At 43.1% G+C, this 27,856-nt stretch overlaps 1 protein-coding gene across 2 annotated transcripts in view; it reads left to right on the forward strand.

The window, feature by feature from the left end:
* The first annotated feature begins 9,442 nt into the window (after positions 1–9,442).
* LOC144608214 (ras-related protein Rab-14) overlaps positions 9,443–27,856 on the forward strand; it is a 37,031-nt gene continuing 18,617 nt past the window's right edge. Inside the window, exons 1-4 of one of the 2 annotated variants that reach the window (XM_078425773.1) lie at positions 9,443–9,620; positions 11,038–11,131; positions 22,929–22,987; positions 26,991–27,044. In XM_078425773.1, the coding sequence (XP_078281899.1) occupies positions 22,936–22,987; positions 26,991–27,044 (106 nt within the window). In that variant the 5' untranslated portion in view covers positions 9,443–9,620; positions 11,038–11,131; positions 22,929–22,935. The remainder of the gene's footprint in view (positions 9,621–11,037; positions 11,132–22,928; positions 22,988–26,990; positions 27,045–27,856) is intronic. The other variant, XM_078425772.1, reaches the window with a different exon arrangement.

Below are 27,856 nucleotides of genomic sequence, written 5' to 3' on the forward strand. Positions count from 1 at the left end.
TACCAATGTCTCCACAACTGTGATTGGAAGCGTGTAGTACTAAACCTTATTAGTGATAATGCCAAGATGATCTCATTTTCAGAGTTATTAATTCGGCAAATAAATTTATACATTAAATTTCTTCGCAGGGCTTGTAGGGTATTAACTCCTGCCGCCACAAGCATTTCACTTGCACTACACTATCTAGGTCTCTTAAGTAATATACTCATGGCATCATTAAAAGCTACCTGACGACTCTGAGTGCTAGCTTTTTTATAGTTTGACCACAAGTGTGCAGTGTAGAGTGGTGCACAGTATGCTCTGAACAGAGACATCTTCATCCCATCTGTACATGCACCAAATTTGCGCAAGAGAATGTTTGCTTGTGAATACATCATGCGGCGTTGCCTATAAATATCCTCATTATCTGTCATTTGTTCTGTAATAAAATGTCCAAGATATTTTACCTTATTACATACACTAAGATTATTTTTCGTCACCTACAACGGGACCCCACTACTGGCCACATCTTCCCATCCCCTCCCCTTTCTGCGTTCCGCAGAGACCGTTCACTCCGTAACTCCCTGGTCCACTCGTCCCTTCCTACCCAAACCACCCCATCCCCGGGCACTTTCCCCTGTAACCGCAGGAGATGCAACACCTGTCCCTTTACCTCCTCCCTCAACTCCATCCAAGGACCCAAACAGTCTTTCCAGGTGAGACAGAGGTTCACCTGCACCTCCTCCAACCTCATCTATTGCATCTGCTGCTCTAGATGTCAACTTCTTTACATTGGTGAAACCAAACACAGGCTCAGCGATTGTTTCTCTCAACACCTTCACTCAGTCCACCTTAACCAACCTGATCTCCTGGAGGCTGAGCACTTCAACTCCACCTCCCACTCCCAGTCTGACCTTTCTGTCATGGGCCTCCTCCAGTGCCATAGTGAGGCCCACTGGAAATTGGAGGAACAGCACCTCATATTTCGCTTGGGCAGGTTTCAGCCCAGCGGTATGAACATTAACTTCTCCAACTTTAGACAGTTCCTCTGTCCCTCACTTCCCCTCCCCCCTCCCAGTTCTCCCTCTATCTTCCTGTCTCCACCTATATCCTTCCTTTGTCCCACCTCCCTGACATCAGTCTGAAGAAGGGTCTCGACCCGAAATGTCACCCATTCCTTCTCTCCTGAGATGCTGCCTGACCTGCTGAGTTACTCCAGCATTTTGTGAAATAAGTACCTTCGATTTGTACCAGCATCTGCAGTTATTTTCTTACACTAAGATTATTATCAGTCAATTTAAAATCAGGAAATTTTAGACATTTATCCTCTTTGGTTCTACAGATCATAACAACACTCTTACTGGCATTATATTTGATATCATGTTCCACACCAAACACAGAACATATAGCAAGGAGCAGCTGTAGACCAGCGCTAGATGGACTAAGAACCACAAGATCATCTACATACATAATATGGTTCACTAAAGTGTTACCAATCATGCACCCAGTTTTGCAGGCTTTCAATTGCTTGGACAGATCATCAATATGGAGATTGAAGAGAACTGGGGACAAGATTCCCTCTTGTCTGACACCATTGCTAACCCCAAATGGGCCTGAGACCCTATTGCCCCATTTTACTTGCATAGTCTGGTGGGCAGACCAGTAAGCCAGAATTTTCACAATGTATTTGGGCACCCCCCTTTGACTCAATTTAACACGATCAAAGGCTTTGGAGGCACCAATAAAGCACATAAGGACTGATGAATTTTTACCTCTATATTTGTTTACAATTTCCTTTAAGGCATAAATGCACAAGTCAAGTCAAGTCAATTTTATTTGTATAGCACATTTAAAAACAACCCACGTTGACCAAAGTGCTGCACATCTGATCAGGAAAAAAAATAAACATAGTCGGTGCCACGTTTAGCTTCAAGCCCAAACTGGTCACGTGTGGATTGAACAAACTCATTCAATCTATTCAGCAGAATTTGTTCTAGGACTTTTGATAGTATACTTGCTAAAGCTATGGGCCTGTAATTATCTAGGCTGCCCACTTTACCAGCTTTGTCCTTAATGACTGGCACTAACAACACTGAGTCTGGTAACAAACCATGAATCATAAAGCCAGTAAAACAAATAGCAAGGAGAGGAGCTTTCTCATACTGGCATATTTAAGATGTTCAGCAGTAATAAGCTCTGTTTTGTTAGTGTGTTTCCTTTCTGTAACCTGCTACAGTACAGCTACACAACTAATGAACAGAGGCTTTACACTCGAGTCTTGGGTTCAGCCATTTTAATTCAGGATCACTCTGGCTACAGCCTCATGGGTAATATATCTCCGGTACTGCACCACCGGGTGTGCTATTCCCATAACATCCCCCTTTATTTACAAAACAGATATGTACAGGAACTTTACATGTATAGCCATAAATTAAATTCTTCCATGGCATCTTAGTTCAGTGCTCGGAATTATCTAAACTTTGAACAACACATGTCTGGTTCCTCATTCCCTTTCCCTTTTTATTTATTCAGTTTTATTAGCCATTACCACTACTTCTACATAAAACAATGCATATCAAACTATAACCAAAAATATAACATTAACTTTTTAAACATAACCTAATATCCTTTACATCTATATTCAACTACATGTACAGGCCCTATCCTTATGTGGGCACATAATCCAGCAGATAGCGTGGTTTTCGAACGCATCTACCAGATCTTGTTGTCAGGGTTTGATGCTCCCTGGGGACCTGTGGTCGGCTCATAGGTCGATTTTCTCGCTCCGGTTCAGGCAACGTCACCAGGTCATCTAGGTCAACATCAACGCGATGAAATGGCTCGTTGGTCTTCCTCAGATGGCGCCGATTCCGACGATAGATGACGCCGTCCTCGGTTCTGACTTCATAAGATCTGGGTTGCGCAACACGGCCTACAACCACAGCCTTCCTCCAGGACTGATGTCGATTATCGGTCGGCTTCACTCGAACTGGATCGCCAGCTTTCAAGGGAATCAGATCTTGAGATCCTCTGTTGTAGTAGTCTGCTTGTCTGTCTCTAGCTGCTCTCAACTCATCTCTTACTTTTTTTTCGGAATTTCAGGTTTGAGCAGCCTCTGAGTAGTCGGTAGAATGGTCCTGGTACGTCTGTTCATCAATCTTTGAACTGGACTGCTACTCATGCCAGGTGTTGGTGTGTTGCGAAAAGCTAGTAGGCTCAGGTAAGGGTCAGCTCCGGCAGCCTTAGCCTTCCTTAGCAATGACTTCGCAACTTTCACACTGCTCTCCGCCTTTCCATTACTCTGTGGATAATAGGGTGATGTGCTCGTATGTTCAAACTGCCACTTCTTGGTAAAACTCTTGAACTCCTCAGCTGTGAACTGTGGCCCATTATCTGTGATGAGCTGATCTGGTATTCCATATCTTGCGAACTGGCCTTTCATTTTATGGATGACATTCACTGCCAGTGTTTTCTCTAGATAGTCTATTTCCCAATATCCTGAGAAATAGTCCACAGTGATCAAATGGTTCCTTCCATCCAAGTGGAACAAATCTGCACCCACCTTCGCCCATGGTCTCTCTGGAATTTCATGGGAATGCAGCGTTTCTTTTGGTTGCTCTTTCCCTTGAGCTTGACATGTCGCACATTTTTGTATGAAGTCCTTGATTTCTGCACTCATTCCGGGCCAGTGCAGACATTCTCTTGCCCTTCTTAGACAGCCATTGACACCAATGTGGGAATCATGTACTCTTGTGAGCATGTCGCGTCTCCTGGCTTTAGGGATGATTACTCTCTCTCCCCTAAATATGAGACCATCTCCAACACTCAGCTCGTCCCTCACATGGAAATAGGAGATGAGCTCTGGGTCAACATCCTTCTTGTTCTCTGGCCAGCCTCGTTTGATCACCTCTTGCAGTTTCTGCATAGTCTCATCTTCTCCTGTTGCATCCCTTATGCCATTTAGCAGAGGCTGTGCTATTGGGATGTGCCTTGCCAGGTTTACAGTCTCCAGTTCTCTCATGGTCTTGTCAGTCTTGCCAGTCTGAATATATGCTCTGCTCAGCGTATCTGCAAGCTGCATCTCCTTCCCTGGTCTGTATCTTATTGTCACATCATAGGTCTGCATCCTCACCAGCATCCTCTGCAATCTCTTTGGTGCCCGATGAAGTGGTTTTGTGGCGATTATCTCCAGTGGCTTATGGTCTGACTGCACATTCACCGGCCTTCCATATGTGTACACATGGAACCTCTCTAGACCAAACATCACTGCCAGCAATTCTTTTTCTATTTGTGCATATCTGGTCTCTGCATCCGTCAGGGCCCTGCTGGCATAGGCAACTGGATGGCCCTCCTGCATCAGCGCCGCACCAAGTCCAGTTTCTGATGCGTCGGCCTGTACTGACAGCTCCTTGGATGGATCATAGTATCTGAGTACTGGCTCGGCAGTTACTAGCTTCTTTATGTCCATCACCGCCCTGTCATGCACCTGTGCCCACCACCAAACTACATCCTTCTGCGTCAGCTTGCGTAGCGGTTCACATAGATCGCTTAATCCAGGAAGGAATTTGCTCAAGTAGTTAACAAAGCCAATAAATCTCTGAACTCCTTGGACATCCTTTGGGTTAGGCATCTGTAGCACTGCTTCTACCTTCCCTGGATCTGGTTTCAGTCCTGCAGCAGAGACTCTATGTCCTATGAAAGTGACTTCCTTCACCTTCAGCTTTGCCTTCTCTATGTTCAGCTTCAGGTGACGGTCACGACATCTCTCCATCAGAGCTTTAACCTTCCTGTCATGGTCTCTTTCTGTTTCCTCTGCCGTTTTTCCTTTCCCAAACACTAGGATGTCATCAGCAACAGACCTCACTCCTTCCAGGCCCTCCAGCACTTGGTTCTGTCGTTGCTGGAACTCCTCAGGGGCCGTGGACAGACCAAACGGCATGCGTCTCCACCTATATCTACCATATGGTGTGTTAAATGTCGTAAGCTGAGAACTCTCATCATCCAGTTCCACATGCCAAAACCCATTCTTGGCATCAAACGTGCTAAAGACCTTGGCATCATTCAAGTCGGTGAGGACATCTTCGATCGTCATCATTGGGTAATGACTTCTTTTAAGCCCCTTGTTCAGATCCCTCGGGTCTAAACACACTCTCAACTTCCCATTGGGCTTTTCTACACACACAAGGCTGGATACCCATGGTGTGTGGGTCTCTACTGGGGCAATTATTTCCGCTTCTGTCAGTCTGCCTAACTCCTCTTTCAGCTTACTCCGTAAGGCTACAGGGATTCTTCGTGGTGGGTGGATCACTGGCGTTATGCTGTCAGCTACCAGCAGATGGTGTTATGCTCTGGGGCACACAGGAACTGGACTCAAGTCAAGTCAAGTCAAATTTATTTGTCACATACACATACTCGATGTGCAGTGAAATGAAAGTGGCAATGCCTGCGGGTTGTGCACTCAAACGCACGACTCACACACAAGAGTCAATTTGGAGAAAATAAAGGCGTTCTTTAATTTTCACATTAAAGAACACTGCGATTCGAACCAAAAACTCTAAACTTACTCAGCTACAAAAACATTAGTTACAAAAATTACTTACTAGCTATACTACGACCGAGAGCACATGAATCAGAGCACATGAATCACAATACGAACTGGCAGAGGACAAAGAGAGGCGTGGACTATATATACATGAGGTAAGGGCACACAGGTGGAAACAATCAAGGCGGGGCTGACAATTACAATGGCAGGAAGTCAAGGGACCTGAAATGAGAATCTAAACACAGAACATGACACAAGACTAACAGATCTGATGGGACATTACAGTACCCCCCCCTTTAGGACCAACTCCTGACGGTCCAGGCTGGTCAGGATGAGTCTTGTCAAAGTCCTTGATCAAAGTTTTGTCCAAAATGAAGCTGGCAGGAATCCAGCACCTCTCCTCAGGACCGTAGCCTTCCCAGTCGACCAGAAACTGGCGACCGCGACCTCTCTTGCGGACTGCAAGAAGTGCCTTAACTGTGTAGACCGGACCACCGTCGACGAGCCGGGGGGGTGGAGGGGGCTTGGAGGCGGGCACGAGTGCACTTTCCTTGACCGGTTTTATTTTGCTGATGTGGAATGTAGGGTGAACCCTTAATGACCTGGGGAGTTGTAGACGGACCGAAACAGGGTTAATGACTTTCGAAATGGGAAATGGACCCACGAACCTTGGAGCCAGCTTTCTGGCGTGGACGTGAAGTGGCAAGTCCTTTGTAGACAGCCATACCTTCTGGCCTGGACGATAATGCGGAGCGGATCTGCGGTGGCGGTCGGCTGCCACTTTCATCCGGGACTGACCCCGGAGTAGAACTCTCCGAGCTCCATCCCAGATTCGGCGACAGCGTCGGATCATGGCGTGGGCAGAAGGCACCGTCACCTCACCCTCATAAGCCGAGAACAAGGGGGGCTGGTAGCCGTAGGCACACTGGAAGGGTGTGAGTCCCGTGGCAGCCGTAGGAAGCGTGTTGCGTGCGTATTCGACCCAGATGAGATGGTCGCTCCAGGTGGTCTGGTTCTGCGCGATCAGACAGCGCAAGCAGGTCTCGAGCTCCTGGTTCATCCGCTCAGTCTGGCCATTGGATTGCGGATGGTAACCAGAAGACAGGCTGACGGTGGCACCTATGAGGGAACAAAACTCACTCCAAAACTTGGACACAAACTGAGGACCTCGGTCCGAGACAATGTCTGTAGGGAAACCATGGATACGGAAAACGTGAGACATCATTACCTCTGCCGTCTCTTTGGCAGAGGGGAGCTTGGCCACAGCGATCAAAAATACTGCTAAATGTTCTTTGGAAGAGGTCTAGATCCTGACAGACTGTGGAGCCCTGAGACCACTCCGCAGTGGCCTATGTTACGGCTCGTCCCGTCAAATGGGACACAATAAATGCTACCCTGGCCTGGTCTGAGGGGAAGTGTGCAGGGTTATGCTTGAAGTGGAGATCACATTGTACAAGGAATGATCTACAATTCTCCGAGTCTCCAGAGAACTTATCTGGTGAAGCCAGGCATAGAATCAGCGTGGGGTTCGCAGGTGTGGCCGGAACAGCAGGCGGATGGCCGGCTGAAGGTTCAACGTGAGGCAGTGGAGAAGCTACCGAGGTTGGGTCGAGACGAGCCAGAACCTGATGGAGTTGTACAGCGAGGTGGTTAATCTGGGTCGTCACTGATGACTGGAACTCGCTTTGTCTATCGTTCAGCACGCGCACCCCGTGACTGACTGAGCGCGGCTGCTCCTCCTGGTGCTGGATCTTAGTGCCCTGGTTGGCAAGGGCTGATTTCCAAATCTTAGAGTCGGCTGAGTCCATATTATGGCCAGTTCGTTCTGTTATGCTCTGGGGCACACAGGAACTGGATTCAAATGCACGACTCACACACAAGAGTCAATTTGGAGAAAATAAAGGCGTTCTTCAATTTTCACATTAAAGAACACTGCGATTCGAACCAAAAACTCTAAACTTACTCAGCTACAAAAACATTAGTTACAAAAATTACTTACTAGCTATACTACGACCGAGAGCACATGAATCACAATACAAACTGGCACAGGACAAAGGGAGGCGTGGACTATATATACATGAGGTAAGGGCACACAGGTGGAAACAATCAAGGCGGGGCTGACAATTACAATGGCAGGAAGTCAAGGGACCTGAAATGAGAATCTAAACACAGAACATGACACAAGACTAACAGATCTGACGGGACATTACAGATGGTACTTGCCCTCAAATTTACCTGTCCCTTCAAACACATCAGCATACTCCGCTATCAATCTTTCCTTGGTCAGAGGGATTTCACTGCCATTCAGTGTCATTATGTTCTCTGTACACACTGAGATGAGCCCCATCTGCTGGGCTGCCCTGCTTCCCAGGATTGGAATGCAGTCTTCCTCCAGGACTACAAACTCTACTTTGTATTTCTTTCCATTCTTTGGGTTTACCAGTCTCATTTTGCTTTTCCCAAGAGGCACCACTGTCGTATTGTTGTACATGGACAATACTTGCTTGGTTTCATCCACATCCTTTACATATGCCGGACATTTCTCCTTCTTTCTCTCATGTTTGTATCCACAGTATTTGCACTCTATGGTTGGCTGGTATCGTTTCCCCTCCTGCCTCACTGCACAAACATCTTGTCGCTGGTCCCCTACCAGGATATCAACTCTGGCCTTGGCCAGCACCGAAGCCTGGCATGCCTTCACACTCTTTTCTAAGTCAAGTGAGGTTTCTAGGAGAAGTCTTTCCTGCAGCATGTCATCCCTTATGCCGCATATTATTCTATCACGTATCAGTGAATCCTTCAACTCTCTGAAGCCGCAATGAGCTGCCAAGAGCTTCAGTTCTATTAAAAACGAATCAAAAGTCTCCCCTCTCTCTTCGCTCCGCATAAAGAATCTATACCTGTCGACGGTCTCATTCCTCACGGGTTGACAATGCTTTTTGAAAGCATCGAGTGCCTGGCTAGCGTAACCTCTTGTACGTGGCTCTAAACTACTTGCTTTATGTACATCATGTGAAAAATAAAGCGAGGAGAGAAATAGAGCGATGCTTTAAATCAAAGTTGCTTCTGATCCATGAGAAGGAACTTTAAGATCTATTTATCTCTATCTTGCCTCTCACACACAAACACACGCACATTCACATATATATATAATAAGTTAAATTTGTGCAGAGTGGGTATTTGAGAAATGGGGAGGAGGATGGAAGGGAAATGGGCAGAAACAGTAAGGAATAATAAAATCAGAGAAATTAAGCAGCGGGAAAACAATTAAAAATAAAAATAAGAAAAAAATGTGAGTTGATAGATGAGATATATTCTGCATTTTAATGGTATCATCACACATACTGTTCCCCCACAACACACTGATTACACTGCGAGAGGCAGAGCGAACGGCGGGTTTTGCTTACTAAAATGGCGGACCTTTGCGTACTGCACTTCAGTGTCCTCGATTTCAACGGTTTCATCTTGCTCCTCTAGTATCTTAGGGACGAACAGGCGGACAGCGCGCCTCCCCCCCCCCCTCTCTGTCCCCCATCCCCTCCACAGCCACAGCCCTCCTAGAGCCGCCCCTCCCATCCCGTCCCCACGATCCGCCCCTGTCTCCGCTCCGCCCCTCCCATCCCGTCCCCACCCTCCGCTCCTCCCCTCCCCCCGCTCCGCCCCTCCCATCCCGTCCCCACGCTCCGCCCCTGCCTCCGCTCCGCCCCTCCCATCCCGTCCCCACCCTCCGCTCCTCCCCTCCCCCCGCTCCGCCCCTCCCATCCCGTCCCCACGCTCCGCCCCTGCCTCCGCTCCGCCCCTCCCATCCCGTCCCCACCCTCCGCTCCTCCCCTCCCCCCGCTCCGCCCCACCCATCCCGTCCCCACCCTCCGCTCCTCCCCTCCCCCCGCTCCGCCGCTCCCATCCCGTCCGCGCTCTCCGCGCAGCCGCCCCTCCCTGACCCTTCACCCGCCCCTGTGACTAGCTGCAGGAAACCCCGACGGAAGTCGACGCCATCTTGGAGGTTACCGGGAGGGAGCTGTGAGGAGTGGGCTTCATATTTATTTAAACTGGGGACAGCTTTGAAGTGACAGTCGTGCACGGACGCCGATAGACGACGGTGAGATAGAGAAGGGGGCCGCGGTGTAGCGGCTCCCAGGCCGGTTCTGACCGGGAGAGGAGAGGGAAGGGAGCGGCCCGGCCAACCGGCAAAGGAGGGGCTCAGAGGCTGTGGCCCGGCTCTTTGCATCCGCCCGTCCCCGGCTCCTCGCCTCCGCCGGGCCCAGGGCAGCTGCGTATATGTCAGGGCTTGGTCGTTGCTGGGCCCGCTGCAGCCCGCCGGCCGTGTGGCTGAGTCAAGCCGCTCCCCCTGCGGTACGCTGGCTTCCTCCCTCCCCGCCCTGCACTTCACTCCCCCCCCCCCCCCCCACATCAATGATGGATAGAGGCGACCTACAGCCACAGCTCAGCCCCCTGCCCCCACCTCCACTCCCTGCTCCCACATCTAACCTTCGTACTGCAGAAAATCCAGCAGCTTTTGTTGTTTGCAAGCTCCTCATCCAGCTGACATTGGTGGTGCCAGATTGGGTGGGAAGTGGATTCTGTTGAAGGAGACTGCATTGCATGAATTATGAGCCATACAGCATGGTTCTAGCAGTTTCAATAGTATTTTGTTAAGCTGCCCGCCTATGCAGTGTGGCATTTTTCGTATGGAATCTGAAATGTTACAGCCCGGTGAGGCTGGGACGTTGGCACGGAGTTGTTAACGTTCTCGTGTTGCCTAGTTGTATCATACAGTGGATCTTCATGACACTCGTCTGCAGTATTTGTAGGGGGAGGATTCTTGTATTCATCTGTGTAACAATGGATTCATTTATGAACTTGAGTGTTGCTTCACACAATAATGACATCACTACTTTGCTTTCCTAGACCTAAAATCATTGTTCTTTACATGCATGTACATTCCTGATTTCATGTCTTCCTTTTTAATTTGACATACCCATTTCAAAGTGGCACAGATACATGTCAAATGGAAGCTTATTTTGAACAATTGTATTACTGACATTGATTACTGACTTTTATTTGAAACAGGAAATTTGTGACTAGTATTAAGTAACTTTCTCATTTGAACAGTTTTCTATATGCATCGGAGGCAAATTTGGGATTAATGCCAGGAAGTGGTGTTATACCAGTTGGAAGGGCAGGGTTTGTTTTTGAATGATTGAGGAATGCATATGATGGAAGGATACCATTTACTTTTAGCTTTGATGTAAAGTGTTGGAGATGTGCAAAAAAACCTGGATAATGGACTGCTCTTCAAATAACACAAATGCAGGTAAAACCTCCATCTCTTGGTGCTTTTGCCCTGATATTGTAGCACTCACTACTGCACCAATCTATAATTTTTGTCTCACAGAGAAACTAGCTTGTGGCATCTCACAAATTCTAAACGGTGCCATATTATATACAATATAGGCTTGGTTTCAAATGAACTGGATTGAGTTTGCTCAGACTTATTTCTCATTGGATTCTTGCAGTGATAGAGAGAAGACTTCCATCCCATGACTCTGGTCTGGATTTGAACTGAAGTTCGGGGTGAAAGTTTTTAGCCCACTGCACTAAGCCTCAAAGGTATTCTTGAATCAAAGTTGATCTTGTCATGTATTTCCATGTCTCTGTCTCTACATTCCATGTGTGATCATTGAGTATCTTAACACAAGAAATTTATTAGAAAGGCATTCTCCTGATCTAGGAAATCTCAATTGTAGCACGTTTATGGTTTATCAGAAGTTTTCCTTTATGGTTTAGTTGCTATTTTGGATACATCAGTTATAATATTTGGTTCGAAGATAGACAAAGTGCTGGAGTAACTCAGTGGGACAGGCAGCATCTCTGAATGGAAGGAATGGATGATGTCACCCATTCCCCAGAGATGCTGCATGTCCTGCTAAGTTACTCCAGCATTTTGTGTCCATCTTCGGTATAAACTAGCATCTGCAGTTCCTTCCTACATAATACTTGGTTTATTTATTTCTGAAAAGCTTAAATGCTAATATCTGAGATGAGTTGAGATTTTAAAATCCAAAATGGTACAGGTTGATGATTGAGGCCTTTAGTCCTGATTGTATGGGAAAAGTTGCACAGGTAATGTTAATTAGAATTTAAAAATAGTTCTTCATAATATGTCCGGTGTGGAGAGTATTTCTGATCTCACTTTATTGCTGGCAACTGGAATTAAATTAGAGCAGCACTTGAAAGCTTTCAAGTCAATGGTAGGAAGTTATTTTGAAATCTGAAAATTGATTTAGTTCTTCTACCTGACTTCATGTCTGCAATTTAGGGGGCTTCCTTTTTAACTATTATTTTTGTAATTTTATACATTATAACACTGGTTTGTCAATGTTTCCTATTGTGGCCTCTGAATTGAGTAGTGCATTGCCGTGGCTACAATGACTGCAGTTCCAGAGTGTTTGGCAGAGCTGAATAATAGAAGAAAAAAAAAGGGACTTTCTACAATGATCTGAACATTTAAGTAAATTAATGCTTCTATGTCAAACTTCATTAATTCTGCAATCTCGTTCTAGATTGCATCGGTCTTGTGTGAGTGCATGTTGGTAGTTTTGTATTAGGATCCAACATCTTCTTACATCATAATACTGACCAAAAATACTCTGATTTGGAATGCTTTTAGATGACCTGAGGCATGGAAGATTGATATCGAGTAGCCTTGGTTTGATGGCCCAATTGAAAAATTGTTATTGATGGATAAAGCATGCTGCATATACAAAATTGAGACATGTGTGCATGACAAAGTGCAGAGGTGTGTTGATGTGTGTTTGGGTCTCATCAGATTTAACCTTGAATTTTGAAGCCTCCAATGTTTTCACCTCTGGAATAACGTAATGGAGACCTAATGTGGTAATACATAGGTTTGCAACTCCTGTATCTATTGACACCTTCTACATCTTTACCAGATAATATTGATGTTTCCACTTCTCATCCCTTGACTCCATATGAGCAGGTGTATGCCCCATCAGCAGGGCCAGTAGTTGTCCTTGGTAGTTTGTAATAATTTGTGGTGAGAAAACAAAACATTTAAACTCATTGTATTTGTAATGATACATGAGCTGTTTTCTGGTCTGTGTGGGATGTTAGACATGCCACCTGTTTTCACTCTGCCTGAGAAAAATTAGGAGCATGACTTGGCATGCTGTGTTGATGTGAAATAAATGCTTTTAACTGAAGTGATGCAGTTGGTTACAGTACCCATGGTTACTTAAGATGTGAGATAATTGCTGACTGTTGAGAACAAAGTAGTTGACAAAGGCACTTGGAATATTTAAGATGTGAGTTTTCTATAAACAAAGTCAGGTGATTAAGCCCAGTAAACACAGCAAGTAACTTTTACTCAGATTTGCAAGCTTAGTGATTTTCTCTTGCCAGAGAAATTTAGATTTTGGTTGTTTTATTGAGACATACTTTCAGAAAGGAAACTTTTGTGAAATCTAAATGTTTAATATTCAGTACAGGCTATTTAGATATTAATTGCCATTTTGGCTTCCTTTGAATATATGAAACCTGCCTTTACCTTCAATTTTGAGCTGACTCAGATTATTGTCTATACGAAATGGTGTTCAGGTGTTGCTACTGACCTGCTAAACAGAATGTGCCTAGGTTTTCCAGATGCTGAGAAGGGTAAGCTCCATTATTGTACAAAAATCTACCTACTAGTGGCCTCTACATTAAGAGATGCAGCATTAAGGAAGTAAATGGGTTTGTAATGCAACATTGTTAAGGTGGTATTCAGTACCACTGCAGCAGCCACAAGGAAGAGGCAGCCATAAGGAAGGACCTGAAGTGGATTCAGTGTCAATTGTAAAAGCCAGCTGACACTATTGCGGAAACATTTTGCCAGTAGAACTGCAAGGCCATAAATGCAACTAAAGGAAATTTGTTCAAATCTTAATGTCCCATTTTTTTATAACTCCATTCATTCAGCATGAGCTGCAGCTGGTCTTGCAAAATAGGAAAGGTGTTTTTTTTTTGAAGAACCACAAATTATTTTACAGATTCCTGAATGTGTGTAAATTGACATAAATTTCTTAATCCATGGTGATGTTCCTGCATTTTTAAATAGTTACTAAATTGTGATTTATTTTTTTGTTCTGAAATTTTCAAAGTTTCAAATGAAATGGACCGTAAGTATAGTTTGAATGCAAATTCCATACCAAAATCTGGTTGACTCAAAAGAGCAGTCTATTTTTTGTTAAATGTTGTAAGTTGGATTTTAAAATGTTTTATTTTTGCTTCAATTTCTCTATCATGTGCAGTAGCATTTTTTTTTGCATATCAATTGTACTTTACTGCTTCATCTATATTAATGAGCCGCAAGAGCACAATTAAGCCATTCAGCCCCATCAAGTCTGCTCCACCATTCAATCATGGCTGATCTATTTTCCCCCTCAACCCTATTTTCTGGCCTTCTCTCTGAAGCCTATTATAATACCCGTGGCACCTATTATAATACCCGTGGCACCACGGGAGAAGAATGAGGAGGAGATAAGACTTTTCTTTGCCTTCCATCACAGTGAGGGTGTGCCTGGAGCAATCACTGTGATGGCTGTTTGTGTTAAAATTGTAATTGTGTGTCTTGTGTTCTTTATTGTCTACTGCCGGACCCTGACGTGAGAGGACGCTGGCGCTATTTGTTCGCCGCTTCTCCGTCAGGACAATTTGTTTGTTTTTATGTCTTGACTGTTTTTGTAAAGCGTCTTTGAGCACTTGGAAAAGCGCTATATAAAATAAATGTTTATTATTATTATTATTCCTAATCAAGAACATGTCAATCTCCTCCTTAAAAAATACCCATGTTGGTCTCTACAGTATCTGTGGCAATGAATTCGACAGATTCACCACCCTCTGGCTAAATAAATGCCTCCTCATCTCCATTTTGAAGAAATGTCCTTTTTATTCTGAAGTTGGGCCTTTTGGTTCTAGACTTTCCCCATTACTGGAAATATTCTTTCCACATCTACTCTGTATACGCATTTCATTATCTAGTAGGTTTCAATGAGATTCTTCCTCCTCTTCCCCCCCCCCCCCCTTATTTTTCTAAACTCCAGTAGGTACAGGCCCAGAGCCTTCTACCTTCAAGCCCTTCTCGTACATTAACCCAATCATCCCCAGGATCATTCTTGTAATCCTTCTTTAGACCCTCTCCAAAGCCAGCACATCCCTCCTCAGACATGGGGCCCAAAACTGCTCTCAATAGTCTAAATGTGGCCTCACCAGCGCCGGTAAAACCTCAGTATTACATTCTATATTCTCGTCCCTTCGAAATGAATACAAACATTACATTTGCCTTCTTCACCGCTGACTCAACCTGCAAATTAACCTTTTGGGAATCCTGCACCAGTACTCCCATGTCCCTTTGCGCCACCAATTTCTGTATCCTCTCCCCATTTGGAATGTAGCCTACGTCTTTATTCCCTCTACCAAAGTGCATGACCGCATGTTTGCTACGTTGTATTCCACTTTGCCCACTCTCTCAGCCTGTCCTTGTCCTTCTGCAGCCTCCCTGCTTCCTCTACACAACCTACCCCTCCACCTATCTTCATATTGTCTGCACACCTGGCCATAAAGTCATGAATTCCCTCATCCAGTTCATTGACATATATTGTGAAGAATAGCGGACCCAACATGACCCCTGCAGAACGCCACTAGTCACTGCAGCCCTCCTGAAAAGTCCTTCTGCCAGTCAGCTAATCTTCTCTCCACGCTAGTACATTGCCTCTAATATCATGGACTCCTATATGGTTTAGCAGCCTTACGCCTTATTAAAGGCCTTTTGAAAATTCTTTCATTTAAATTGCCATCTTTTATAATTGCTTTGAAGTATTTCATTCCATTTAATGGCACAAATATTTTCACTGACATTAATGGCTGTTGTATGAAAATGTACTTTCCATGCACCCTTTACCAGGTTTCTCCTTTTGGTATTGGCAGTCTGATAGTTCTGAGGAATAGTGTAATGTATTTGAGAATTATTTTCTGCATGGACGGTTTAAATCGAATCCTCACATTTTTCAGTAATTCAGCAAGCAGTGCAGTTTGCAGCCTTCTCTGGTGGAACAGAGAAATTCACTGAGATGAATTGGTATCACATTTGCCATGTTGAATTGATGTACCTTGAATTAAGACGACATGACTTGCATAATAGGGATCTCCAGTTTTAGTAATCGAGGCATGCAGTAGCAAAATAGATTGAGTACCATGAATACCTGCTACAAGAAGTCACAAGACGCTTTATTCAATGCAGCTGATCAAAGTTGAAGTGTTGTCCCAGTATAACTAGTTACTTGTCGAATTGCTGTAATCAGTAGCTACATTAATTTTGATCCTTGAAGGGAATGTTGCTGACAGAAGAAAATAGTAAACTTGATAGATGTTGACAATATTTGTTATCACCAGTTGATAATTGCAGCAAGAAGGTCTATTATTTGCTTATTCGTGTACTAGAATTTAATCTTTGTTAAAGTTTCAATCCAACCATAAGTTGGATTGAATTGGCGGGCATACAATATTGTGAGGGCATTTAAATTATTTTTTAAAGTAAGAAACTTTATAGAGTTTAGTTTAGAGATACAGGGCAGAAACAGGCCCTTCGGCCCACCGGGATCTCGCCGACCACTGATCCCCACATATTAACACTATCTTACACCCGCTAGGGACAATTTTTACATTTACCAAGCCAATTAACATACAAACCTGTACGTCTTTGGTGTGTGGGAGGAAACCGAAGATCTTGGAGAAAACCCACGGGGAGAACGTACAAACTCTATACAGTCAGCACCCGTGGTCAGGATCGAACCCAGGTCTCCGGCGCTGCATTTGCTGTAAGGCAGCAACTCTACCGCTGTGCCACCGTGACTGCCCAGTATCTGAAGTAAAAACAAAATGCTCTCGCCCAACAAGCCAGCAGCATATGTGAAGTTAAAGTTATTGTTTCAGTTCAAAGACCCTGCATCAGAACTGGGGAAGTAAGGCAAAAGATGTTTTATGTTGCATAGGAGATGAGGTAGGGTTGAATTGGGGAAAGGAATTGTACGTGATGAGGTGAGGTCAGGGTTGCTTTGGAGATTCTTTGGTCAAATTGATTAAATGAGATAATGTATGATATGCTAATTGGGTGTGTGACCCAATGGGTCAGTGTGTACTAATGAAGAGAAGAACCATATTTTTTGACGGCTTTCAGTGAAATGATCAGTTCTCCGACAGACAAAGGAAGATCTCCAAAGTTGTAGAATTTGGTACCGAGTCAGGAAGATGCAGTATGCCTTGACAGATACGATGTGCTTGAGCTTGTCTTGTTATAACAATACAGTACAATATATCTTTATTGTCATTGTACAGGGTACAACGGGATTGGCAATGCGCCTCCCATACGATGCAATAATTTAATTAGCTAGTCAATATTAATTTAAACAACCCAATGAAACAAATTGTAGGTTTTAAAACAGTATAAAGTGCAAGTAGATCTGTGCCGGATCACTGTGTGATGTGACCATCTGGCTCAGCAGGACCGGTTCATAGCAACTATGGCCCTGGGGATGAAGCTGTTCCTGAGTCTGGAGGTGTGGGCGTAGAAGGCCTTGTATCGTCTGCCCGATGGTAGAAGTTCGAACAGACTGTTGCAGGGGTGTGAAGAGTCTTTGTGGATGCTGGTGGCTTTTCTGAGGCATCGTGTGTTGTAGATGCCCTCCAAGGCTGGTAGCTATGTTCTGATGGTCCTCTGAGCTCTATGGACTACCCGCTGAAGAGCTTTCCCCTCTGCCTCCGTGCAGCTGAGGTACCACACAGGATTGCCATGTGTTAGGATGGTCTCTATGGTGCAGCGGTAGAATGTCGTCAGGAGGAGGCTGGGACAGAGACAACTGGGACAGAGCAGAGTGTGATGGAAAATTAAAGTGACAATCCTGAGCTTGCTCTTTCCATCCTTTACCCACCTGTACAACTCATTACTAATTAATGTATTCACAAAATGCTGGAGTAACTCAGCAGGTCAGGCAGCATCTCAGGAGAGAAGGAATGGGTGACGTTTTGGGTCGAGGCCCTTCTTCAGACTAAGTAATGTATCTTTGTTTATAATCTGAAAGATCTTTAACCTAAAACATTAACTAGTTTTTCTTTCCACAAATGCTGCTTCACCTGTGTATTTCTGGCATTTTCTGCATTTCTTTAATGGTTGGATTTGCCGTAAAAATTAAAATTGCTGCTCTGAAAAATATTGTATTGTTTTTATTGGTGTGGCGGAGAAATCAAAACATCAATCCCACAGGTATCCCAGTTAACTTGAAGTTCGTGCAGGTTAATTGGAAATTACCTTGAAATTGGGAATGCTAGTGGACCATAGTCATCGTTTGCAGCATGAAAGTTGCCACTGTGTCCATGCCGATTTTGTCTATCTATACTGATCCTGTTTACTCACATACTTCTGTACTAATACATTGCCTGTCCATTCCCTTGACAGATGGTGTCTGGCCCATTGACTTCCTTCAGTACTTTGTTTTTTTTCCCCCCAGAGTTCCAGCATCTGCAGTTTCTTGTCTTGCCTATTTTATGTCTGTCTGTCAAGCATAGTGTTGTATTTGATTCCACCGCTACCTCTGGCATTGAGATCTAGATGTCAACCACTCTCTGTATAAACATTCCCTTTGGATGCCCTTCTAAACTCCTCCTAACCTATATAAACCCATATTGATACCCATGCTGTGGGAATAACTTATTTTGACTATCCACCATATCCATACCTCATCCTTTTATCAAGTCACCCTTCAGCCTTTCACTCGAGGAAAAGCAGACCAAGCCTACCGAATCTCTCCCCGTAACTGAAGTCCTCCAATTAGTGCTGAATGATGAGAAATTAGTGATGTGCAGAGCGATCTTGGGGTCCACGTCCATAGCTCCCTGAAAGTTGTAGTACAAGTAGACTGAGTGGTAAAGAAGGCATGTGTTCTGCTTGCCTTCATCAGTTAGGGCATAAGAGTCAAAGTTGTGTTGCAGCTTCATAGGGTTTTTGTTAGGTTACATTTGGAGCATTGTATGTGGTTCTCGTCACCCCATTACAAGAAGAATGTTGAGACTTTGGAGAGGGTACTGAAGAGGTATATCAGAATGCTGTCTGAATTGGAGAATATTAGCTGCAAAGAAAGGCTGATTTTTTTTCTTCTGGAATGTCAGAGGTTGAGGAAAGTCCTGATATGTTTATAAAATTAAAGCATATAAGTTAGGCGGTCAGAATTATCTTTTCATCAGGGTGGCAATGTTAAGGACAAGGGGGCATAACTTTAAGGTGAGAGAAGGAAAGTTAAAGGAGACATGCAGGGCAATTCTTACGCAGAGTGGTGGGTGACTGGAAAATGCTGTCAGGGATGGTGGAGACGGTAATGATTGGCATTTAAGCGGCTTTGAGATAGACACATGGGTATGCAGGCAGAGGAGATTAGCTTAACTTGGACCAATGGGGATGGTAGAAGGTTCTTCCTGAAAGACTGCAGCAATAAAATGATTTACATATGCTGGTTTATACTAAAGAACGACAATGTCGGAATAACAGCGAGTCAGGCAGCATCCTTGGAAAGCATGGATAGGAGACATTTTGGGTCTGAATCCTTTGTCAATCTAATAAGTTATGTCTGAAACATTGCCTATCCATGTTCACCAGGGTTGCTGCCTGATCCACTGAATTGCTCCAGCAGTTTGTCTTTCTTTAGTTTAAATTGGTTTCGTGCTTGGCATGGACATTGTGAGCAAAAGGCCTATTCCTGTGTTGCACTGTTCTATGTTCTATGACTGCTGGTACTTTCTGATGAGATGTGACTTTTAAATTCCTGATAGTAATTTATGACCTTCTGTACTTTACAGAGAGCCTATAGAACAGAATGGGCTAAATGCTGCAGTTGTTTTAATCCTTCAGAAATGTGAGGTATTAAGTTCATTTTCCCTTTTCTGTGTCTTCTGACTTCACTTTTGCCCCAACTCAGTGCAGCAAATTTGAAAAGGATTTTGGGAACTCTTCATATCCTCAAAGCTGTGTATAAATTGGGCAGATGACAGTGTTGGAAATATAAAGGCAGCAAATATATTGTAATTTGTATCTGGCTTTGCTGTTACATGGTTATCAGAAATGCAGTTCCTAACATGCATATAGTTGCAGATAGTTGCTCAGACAAGGTGTGATTTTCTTTTTTCCGTTTCACCTCCAACTGTTCAAACTGTTGTGAAGGTCAAGGATAGGTTTTCTTCAGATTTTCTATTAATCCAATGTTTGAGGATCTGGCATAAGAAAGGGACATTAGAAATGCCTCATAGCTTCAGTGCATGTTTTTTTTGTGTGATCGCTTCCATCTGTGTTCTTGAAGTTGCTCAAATGTCTTCATTTGATTTACTTTTGTAAGAGTATGCATTGCTATAATTCCCACCTCTAGTGCATGTTAATGTTAGAAAGTTCTGTGTTAAACAAATGTAAGGGAAAATGACACTGAACCAAGGAGAGTGGGGCTAATAAAGAGTTTTGGTTTTAAGAATGGAGTTGATCAGTCTTTTGCTGCCAATATTGAGGAAGAAAGGCTTTATAAGACTCTTTGAAGGGAAGAACTGTTTAGATGTAAAAGTTCTTTGCAATGGAGTGTAGAGAAATTTCTATTATTGAGGAACCAAGAAAAATATTGTTTGGACATGTACTGATGTACACCGATTTAATTTTTAGGTGCTTGGCTCCGATCACAAACAGCTGCAGTCTTTCAGGAAGAACCTTCATCCTTTCCCATTGGTAGCAAGAAATTTTAGATATTGTATTGGTGACAAAGGAAATGTACATTGACATGTGTGGTTTCAGTGCAATCACTGGGGTGGAATGGTGATTATATTGCAGATCTTGTCGGTTTGGAAGAGCTGGTGTTCGAGATGGGAATTGCAGTATTTAATGTTGTTGAGAAATGGCTTGCCTGATACAAGGCAGGTCATTGACAGTACAGATGCTCCTCAACGTACGATGCTTTGACTTACTATATTTCAACTTTAAGATGGTGCAAAAGCTGGGCAGCGAGCCGCAGCGAGCTTCTGGCCGCGTGATCAGGTGTATTAAATGCATTTTAGATGTGATATTTTCGGTTTACGATGGGTTTATCGGAACGTAACCCCATCGTAAGTCGAGGAGCACCTGCATTCTGGACTGGTGGAAGTTGCGAGCAGATCAGTATTGGAAAATCTCCGTTCAAATTCTGATTAGTTTGTCGTACATACTAGGATGCAATGAAATTTCTTGTTTCCGTGAAGCTCAGCGTAAATGGCATACAGTAATGATGGATACAACAATCGCAGAACGGTGCAAAGATTGCCATGTGAAAGATTACTTGCATGCACAACACTGTTTGAACGTGTTGCAACAAATAAGTGATTTGTACACTTGTCTCAAAATATTTGGTTCAATTCTTTCAGCATAAATTGTCATTGTGCATTCTGTCTTTTTCCTCTTCCGCACCATCAACTTGTTTTATTTTTGTAGTGTCTTCGCCAATAAATATAATCTCTCACCATTCCATTTTTTAACATTTTATTTCCTGTACATTTTGTTTTGCCAAATGAGTCACGATGAGAGATGCTGCCTGACCTGCTGAGTTACTCCAGCATTTTGTGTCTGTCTGAGTCGCTATTAAGTTGAATAGCAGACAGTTCTGAAGTCTTCAAGCCTAAGCACAAATTGAATACATTTCAATTTTTTTACCTTAATGCAAAAGTAATAAGTAGGCACTATAGTAGAAAACCATCTGCTTGGATCTTTTGAACTGGACCTGCATTATGTCTGCACGACAATTACTATGCTTTTGTAATCTATTAAGTACAGTTTTAACTATTGGGTAAACAGCATATTTGAAGCATTGAAATATTGAAGTATAATATTTAGCTTTATATTACCAATATCGAATGGAGATTTGATTATTTCAGTTGCTTTTAGTAACTAATCTACTCTTGATTTTTAAAGTGGATGGTGTAATACTACCACATATAGTTGTCATAAGAGTTCCTGCCATTATCTGTGGTGTGAGGCACAATTTTCCGTGGAGAGGATTGGTCCGTTTAATAGAAGTTGACATGTTGCCACCTGAAGTAAGGGTCTGGGAGACAGCGCAGATTGGTTAGGCCTTATGAAAATGTAGCACTGACTTGAGAATTGATCCATTTCGAGCATGAGCGTGATCCTGAGAGCTTTGTGGCTGAACTTTGTAGGCTTCATTTACCTGATCTGTGCTCCATTTCTCTTGATATAGCTGTTCACCCATATCTGTAATTTTGAAGTTTAATGCCGAGTTTTTGTCAAGAGCTTCCCCACTTCATTCCAAAATACTCCGGCTTTTGTTCCAAGCATTCGGGTATCTGCCATCTTTTGTTCCTGCATACAAAATGTTGGAGGCTAGTGTAACATTTGTAGTAAACATAATAACCGTAGACATTTCCGAAGAACATAAATTGAAGGCAATTGGGTGCTTGATCGAAAGCTTCATATTAATTCTTGCTTAGTGCATGGCTATTATTTGGGTTAACATGTTATGGTGTAATGTTCTTGTTTAGTATCTTGAATGTGGTCAATCTCTCATTGGGTGATGCTGGGAAATGATTACAGAAATAAAAGTTTGTAATTGGGGAATTGTAATTCAAAGTTTCAGTGGAGGTAGCAGAAGTATATAACTGCATGAACTAGAGGAGCTTGTTTCTGCATCAATTGAAACTGGCCATCAAATGGTGGTTTCCCACTGAGTGAAATTGGTGTGTTTCCTCTGCTTGTCACTATTATTCATGAAATAAATTGCATTTTCATATAGATGTTAACCAGCAGGCAATGTTTTGATTCTTTAATTTGGTTAAGGTAAAGATCAGATTTTTGTCTTCCATGTAGTAAGACTGGTTATCTGAGTTATCTGGGCCATTGAGCAGAGAAGTCCACACCCCTCCCATCTTAAATAAGAGGAAGGTAGAATAAGAAATGTCAGCTTTCATAAATCCAGTAAACCATCAGCTGGTTGGGCAGTATCTGTGAAAACAATTAATATTTGAGTTCCCACACCCTGTGGTGAGATGCTGCCTGATCTCAGTATTTCCAGTATTTTCTGCTCTTTATTTCCAGCATTTGGCTTTCACTGCGAACATTATTTCACCATAAGTTTGAGACAAGGAGTGATGGAAGAGACCCAAAAAGTAGCCTACAAGCCGCTGCAGGAATAATACGGATTTTGATCATGGAATCAGTTAGTCCAAAATACAATTATGTGCCTGACTGGAGTACATTAGTAAATGCAATGGTGTAGTCATAAGCAAACTGGATTTTTGTTTTATTGTAGTTTCATCATTTGTTTTCCTTTCTACTTTGTAGAGCCAGGATGGCCACCGCTCCATACAACTATTCCTACATCTTTAAATATATTATAATTGGTGAGTACAGTTTATTTTGAATTTTAAGTTAAATTTCTAGGGGTGGGATCGAATGCAATTTCATAGTTTATGTGAAGCAATGGGTTAGCCTGTTCATAAAGCAAGCAGAGAATATTTAAAGAATCATATTAGTGGTCTGAACGAGGATTAAATTTGGCAGTTTTCAAATTTCCTGTCCTACTTTCAATTCCTCTCAATATTGCCTCTTGCTGTTCGATACATGCAATACACTAAGCTTTTTGACTCCTAAGCTCAAATCTGAAGTCAAAAGCAGGACAATGAAAGTTGCTGTAAATATAGATTTTTGAAATGATGCCAAAAATGACACGACTCTTGCCTCGTCTTATTCAGAAAGTTGTGCACGAATTCAGACTGGCCCAGTGCACTGCTGAGAGAGCCCTGCACTTTTGTATTTTGGTGAGCCTTAACTCCTGTGTGATGGTTAATTTAGTTTATTATTGTCACGTGTACAGTAAAAAAAAATTTTTTTGCGTGCTATCCAATCAGCGAAAAGACACAATCACGCCATTCACAGTGGACAGATATAGGAAAAAGGGAATAACGTTTAGATTCGAGATTCAAGATAGCTTTATTGTCATCCAAATTGGACCCACAGTCCAACAACAAAAGCATCGAAATAGGCATTAAAATTACACAACCCCAAAAACACACAAAAGAAGAAACATCCATCAAGAAAACATCCATCACAGTGAGTCTCCTCCAGTCCTCTCCTCACTGTGATGTAAGGCCACAATGTATTTTCCCTTCTCCTGCCGTCCTCTCCCGCGGTCAGGTTGTTGTGGTTGCAGGCCGCGCAGGACGGTCCGCAGCGGGCCGAGCCCAAGGCGAGTCGCAGCCGCTCCCGCAGCCTCCGAAGACGGCCGGCTCCGCCGATGATAAGTCCGATCCGGGGCGGGCGAACACGCTGCCGCTGTTGCTGTGGGCGGTCGTGGCTCCCGACATTGAAGCCCCCGCCCAGCAGAGAAAAATCCCGCGGCCTATCTTAGGCCGCGCCGGACGGCGAAATGTCCGCGACCCAAGCCCCGCGATCCGGGGCGGGCGAACACGCTGCCGCTGTCGGAGCTCCCGATGTCGGCATCCACGCGGCCCGAGCCTAAGGCGAGTCGCAGCCGCTCCCGCAGCCTCCGAAGACGGCCGGCTCCGGTGATGGTAAGTCCGGTCCGCGGGCTCAGCGAACCAGAGCCCTGGGGGCCGCCAGCTCCAGGAGTTGGGCCGATGGTAGGCCGCAGCAGGAACGGAGACACGGCCCAGAAAACAAAGGTCGGGTCTCCGTTCGGAAGGGACACATATTTACAATTTTACAGTTCCCCCCCTCCCCCCCACATACACACATAGTACACAAACACAAAAACACCACATCACATCTACAATTAAGACACAAAAAAACAACAAAACACAAAGACAAATGGACCAAATAATGTCCAGTGAAGTCCAATTATAGATAGTTCGAAGGTATCCAATTAGGTAGATGGGAGGTTAAGACTGTTCTTATAACAGCTGGGAAGAAACTGTCCCTGAATCTGGTGGTATACGTTTTCGAACTTGTGTTCCTCTTGCCTGATGAGAGGGGACAAGCGGGAATGGCCGGTGTGAGGCTGGTCTTTGATTTTGCCGAGACAGTGTGAAGTGCAGATGGAATCAATGGAAGGGAGGTTCGTTTGCATGATGGTCTGTGCGTTGTCCACAACTGTATGCAATTTCTTGGCTGGAGCTATTTACAAACCATGCCATCGTGCATCCTGATGAAATGTTTTCTACGGTGCTTCTCTAGATGTTGGTGAGGGTTGTGGGGACATGCCGAACCTAATCCTTCTAAGGAAGTAGAGATGCGGGTATGCCTTCTTGGCCATTGCTTTGATATGGCTGGTCCAGGATAAATTGCTGGTGATATTTATGCCTTTAATAAATTGGAGTGGGTAATTATTTTTCCCTTCTAGCCCCAGCCTAATGTCCCTCCCCTTTTCATTCATCAACAATAACGTAAAACAAGTTAACTTATTAGTTATTAGGTAACCTATTAGTTATTTTCCATTTGTCTTTTCTGGGATTGTGTGATGTATGTAATGTCGACACTTGTGTGATGCATGTAATGTCGATGTTAGAACTTGACAATGTCAACCACATTGATTTGTAATATGATGGGAAGTGGCTGCAACAGATCCCATATAATTAGTTTGAGTCAACTTAATGATTTTGGGAAGAAATTGTGCACAAATCTGAATATTTGATGCAAATTCAAGTTTTTGAATGTAGTTGTGTTGATCACCTGGGTTAATAATGACGTCTGGATTTCCTTTGTATTGTTCTTCACTTGAATTAATAGAGGGCTCGGCATAATTATTTTACAGGGAATGTCTTTTTCAGCAATTAAGGTTTCTGGTTCTGATTATTGAAATGGAGGCAGTGCAAGTATGTACCTCTTATTTCTGTACCATTCCATTTAGAGTTGTTTTTGGTGTGCACCTCCAGACTCTGAAATAGCTCCACCACTTCTGTTGTCAAGCTTCTGAATGGTCTTTCCATAAACTAGGGTACTATTTGATTCACCTCTACCTCTTTGAGGACATTGGACTTTGTCTAAGGAACTGATGCACTACAATGCTGAGAACTAAATTCCGCATTCTGTATCTTCCCCATTGCACAATCCAGTTTGAAGTGTGTGTGTGATATCGAGTAGATAGACAATAACAAACCTAAACCTTTTACTAGAGAGTAATGTGTAATCCAAGTGTTTCTTTTTAAAGAATTTTACTGTTACTTTTTTTCATATTCCGTACTTCAATGCTGTGCTCAACACGTCAGTACAAAGAATAATTGATTAGCTGAATTAGTAGATTTTGACTTCTGTACAAATAATACTGTGTGGGAGATTAAAATCGCTAAATGCCATGATGGTACTTAATATCTAAGCTGTAATGTCCACTTCAAGCACTTCATACTAATATCAGAAGATAATATCCAAGGTTTCAATTTATTTTTAAACTGTAAAATTATTAGGTGAGTGAATAAGAAATTTCAGGAGGTTTGAGGTAAGGAGGAAAAATTGTGGATCGGTTGCTAGTTATGATTCAGGATGCTAATTATGTGAGAGTAACTTGGACTTAATAATTGACCTTGTTTGGCCAAGTGCATCACTTTCCTTTCCAAACTGAAACATCACCAATCCATGTTCTCCAGAGATGCTGCCTGACTCACTGAGTTACTCCAGCACTTTGTATGTATCTTTGGTATAAACCTGCATCTGCAGTTCCTTGTTACACTCCTTTAAAATGTTGTTATTCAGAGTTATATTATCCCAGCAATTAAATTCTGGATCTGAATTTTGGTACTTTATTTTGCAGAAAATTAAAATAAGTTTACAACACGAACCATAACCATCTTGAATTTTATATTGGCTTCAGAGCTGCTTCATTGTTTGCTTCCTAGTTTCTAAAGCTGTATTTGAACATCCTTTAAAATGAGATGATGATCCCATTATGTAGCATCTTTTAAACTTTTGATCCCATACTCTCTGCTAATTAAAACGCCCACCCATGGGAGCCTTTTGAAAAGGATAAATATTTGATGATTTTATTTTGGAACATGTAAATCCACCCTGATAAAAAAACGTCAATATAACGTGGCATTGTGGTCAAATAATGCTACAGCAAACAGGAAATGCATATTAACCAGATTGGCACAGGATTCTTTTTTGAAAAGGAAACCTATGTGCAAATTTAGCACCAAATTTTGTGTTAACATCTTAGACTTTAAATGTATTGTGTGAAACCTCTACTGAAATCAGGTATGGTCTTGCAGCACCAGAGATACTACATTTCTTTTGAAGCAATATATAAGCAGACGAATTAGGAAAATGGGATCACCAGAAAATATATTTTGTTATGGAACAAAGGGAGGTGAACAGAGGTAGTTAAACATGCAATTTTTATTTGTTGAATTTAATCTTTTTTATGACTGACCTGAAAGTTTATTTTTACAATAGGAGACATGGGTGTAGGAAAGTCGTGCTTGCTTCATCAATTTACAGAAAAGAAATGTAAGTAAAAATCTATTTTCATGAGTGAACTATAGATTCTGAATTTGAGTCTGAACTAAAACATAGTTCAGTGCTTCTGTTTCCCAACTTGTATAGTGAAGAACAGAAATTAGCCTTGAAAGTGAAAGTAACATCACATTTGGAACATGAAGCTATCAGTGGGAAGTTTACATAAAAAGGCTGCTTTATTTCAAGTCCCTTTATGTACATAACTGCGAGGGGGGAGAGAGAGAGTAATTCCTATTTTAACAAAATGAGAAAACTAATAAACGTGTTTAAGGTGTGCTTGCTTAACCTGTGCAATGAAGACACTTTTTATTAATGCTACGATTTAATTGCACATTTTGATCTTGTGTACTCATCAGTTGTTGAGTGTGTTCTTCCACCCTGTCGTACTAATCCCTGGTAATTGAACTGCTGAATCTCTATTGAATTGGAAATCTATCGGTTTCAAAAATGATATGAAGAACTTCTGGAAGTTCTGTCTGTTTTAAATCTGATTTTTTGCCTACTCGTCACTTGGCTTTGCACGGAGCTCAACTTGCAGGTGAATTCCAGCTTGTCCAGAGTTTGCGCATATAATCTTGTTTAACAATTACTGCGAGTTGAAAGTTAAATGTGACAAAAAGGAGGCCATTGAGTCTATGCTGACTTTCAGCAGAACAATGCCATCAATCCCATCCCCGTAGCTCTCCACGAGTTCAGCAGTCCTGCATAGTCTTAAGCCACTGGCCAGAGTAATCAGTGGTCGGTTAGCATATTAACACGACCGTGGGATGTGGGGAGGGCTACCATGTGACATGAAATATGTG

The sequence above is a fragment of the Rhinoraja longicauda genome, chromosome 31, assembly GCF_053455715.1.
Source record: "Rhinoraja longicauda isolate Sanriku21f chromosome 31, sRhiLon1.1, whole genome shotgun sequence".
Lineage (NCBI taxonomy): Eukaryota > Metazoa > Chordata > Chondrichthyes > Rajiformes > Arhynchobatidae > Rhinoraja > Rhinoraja longicauda.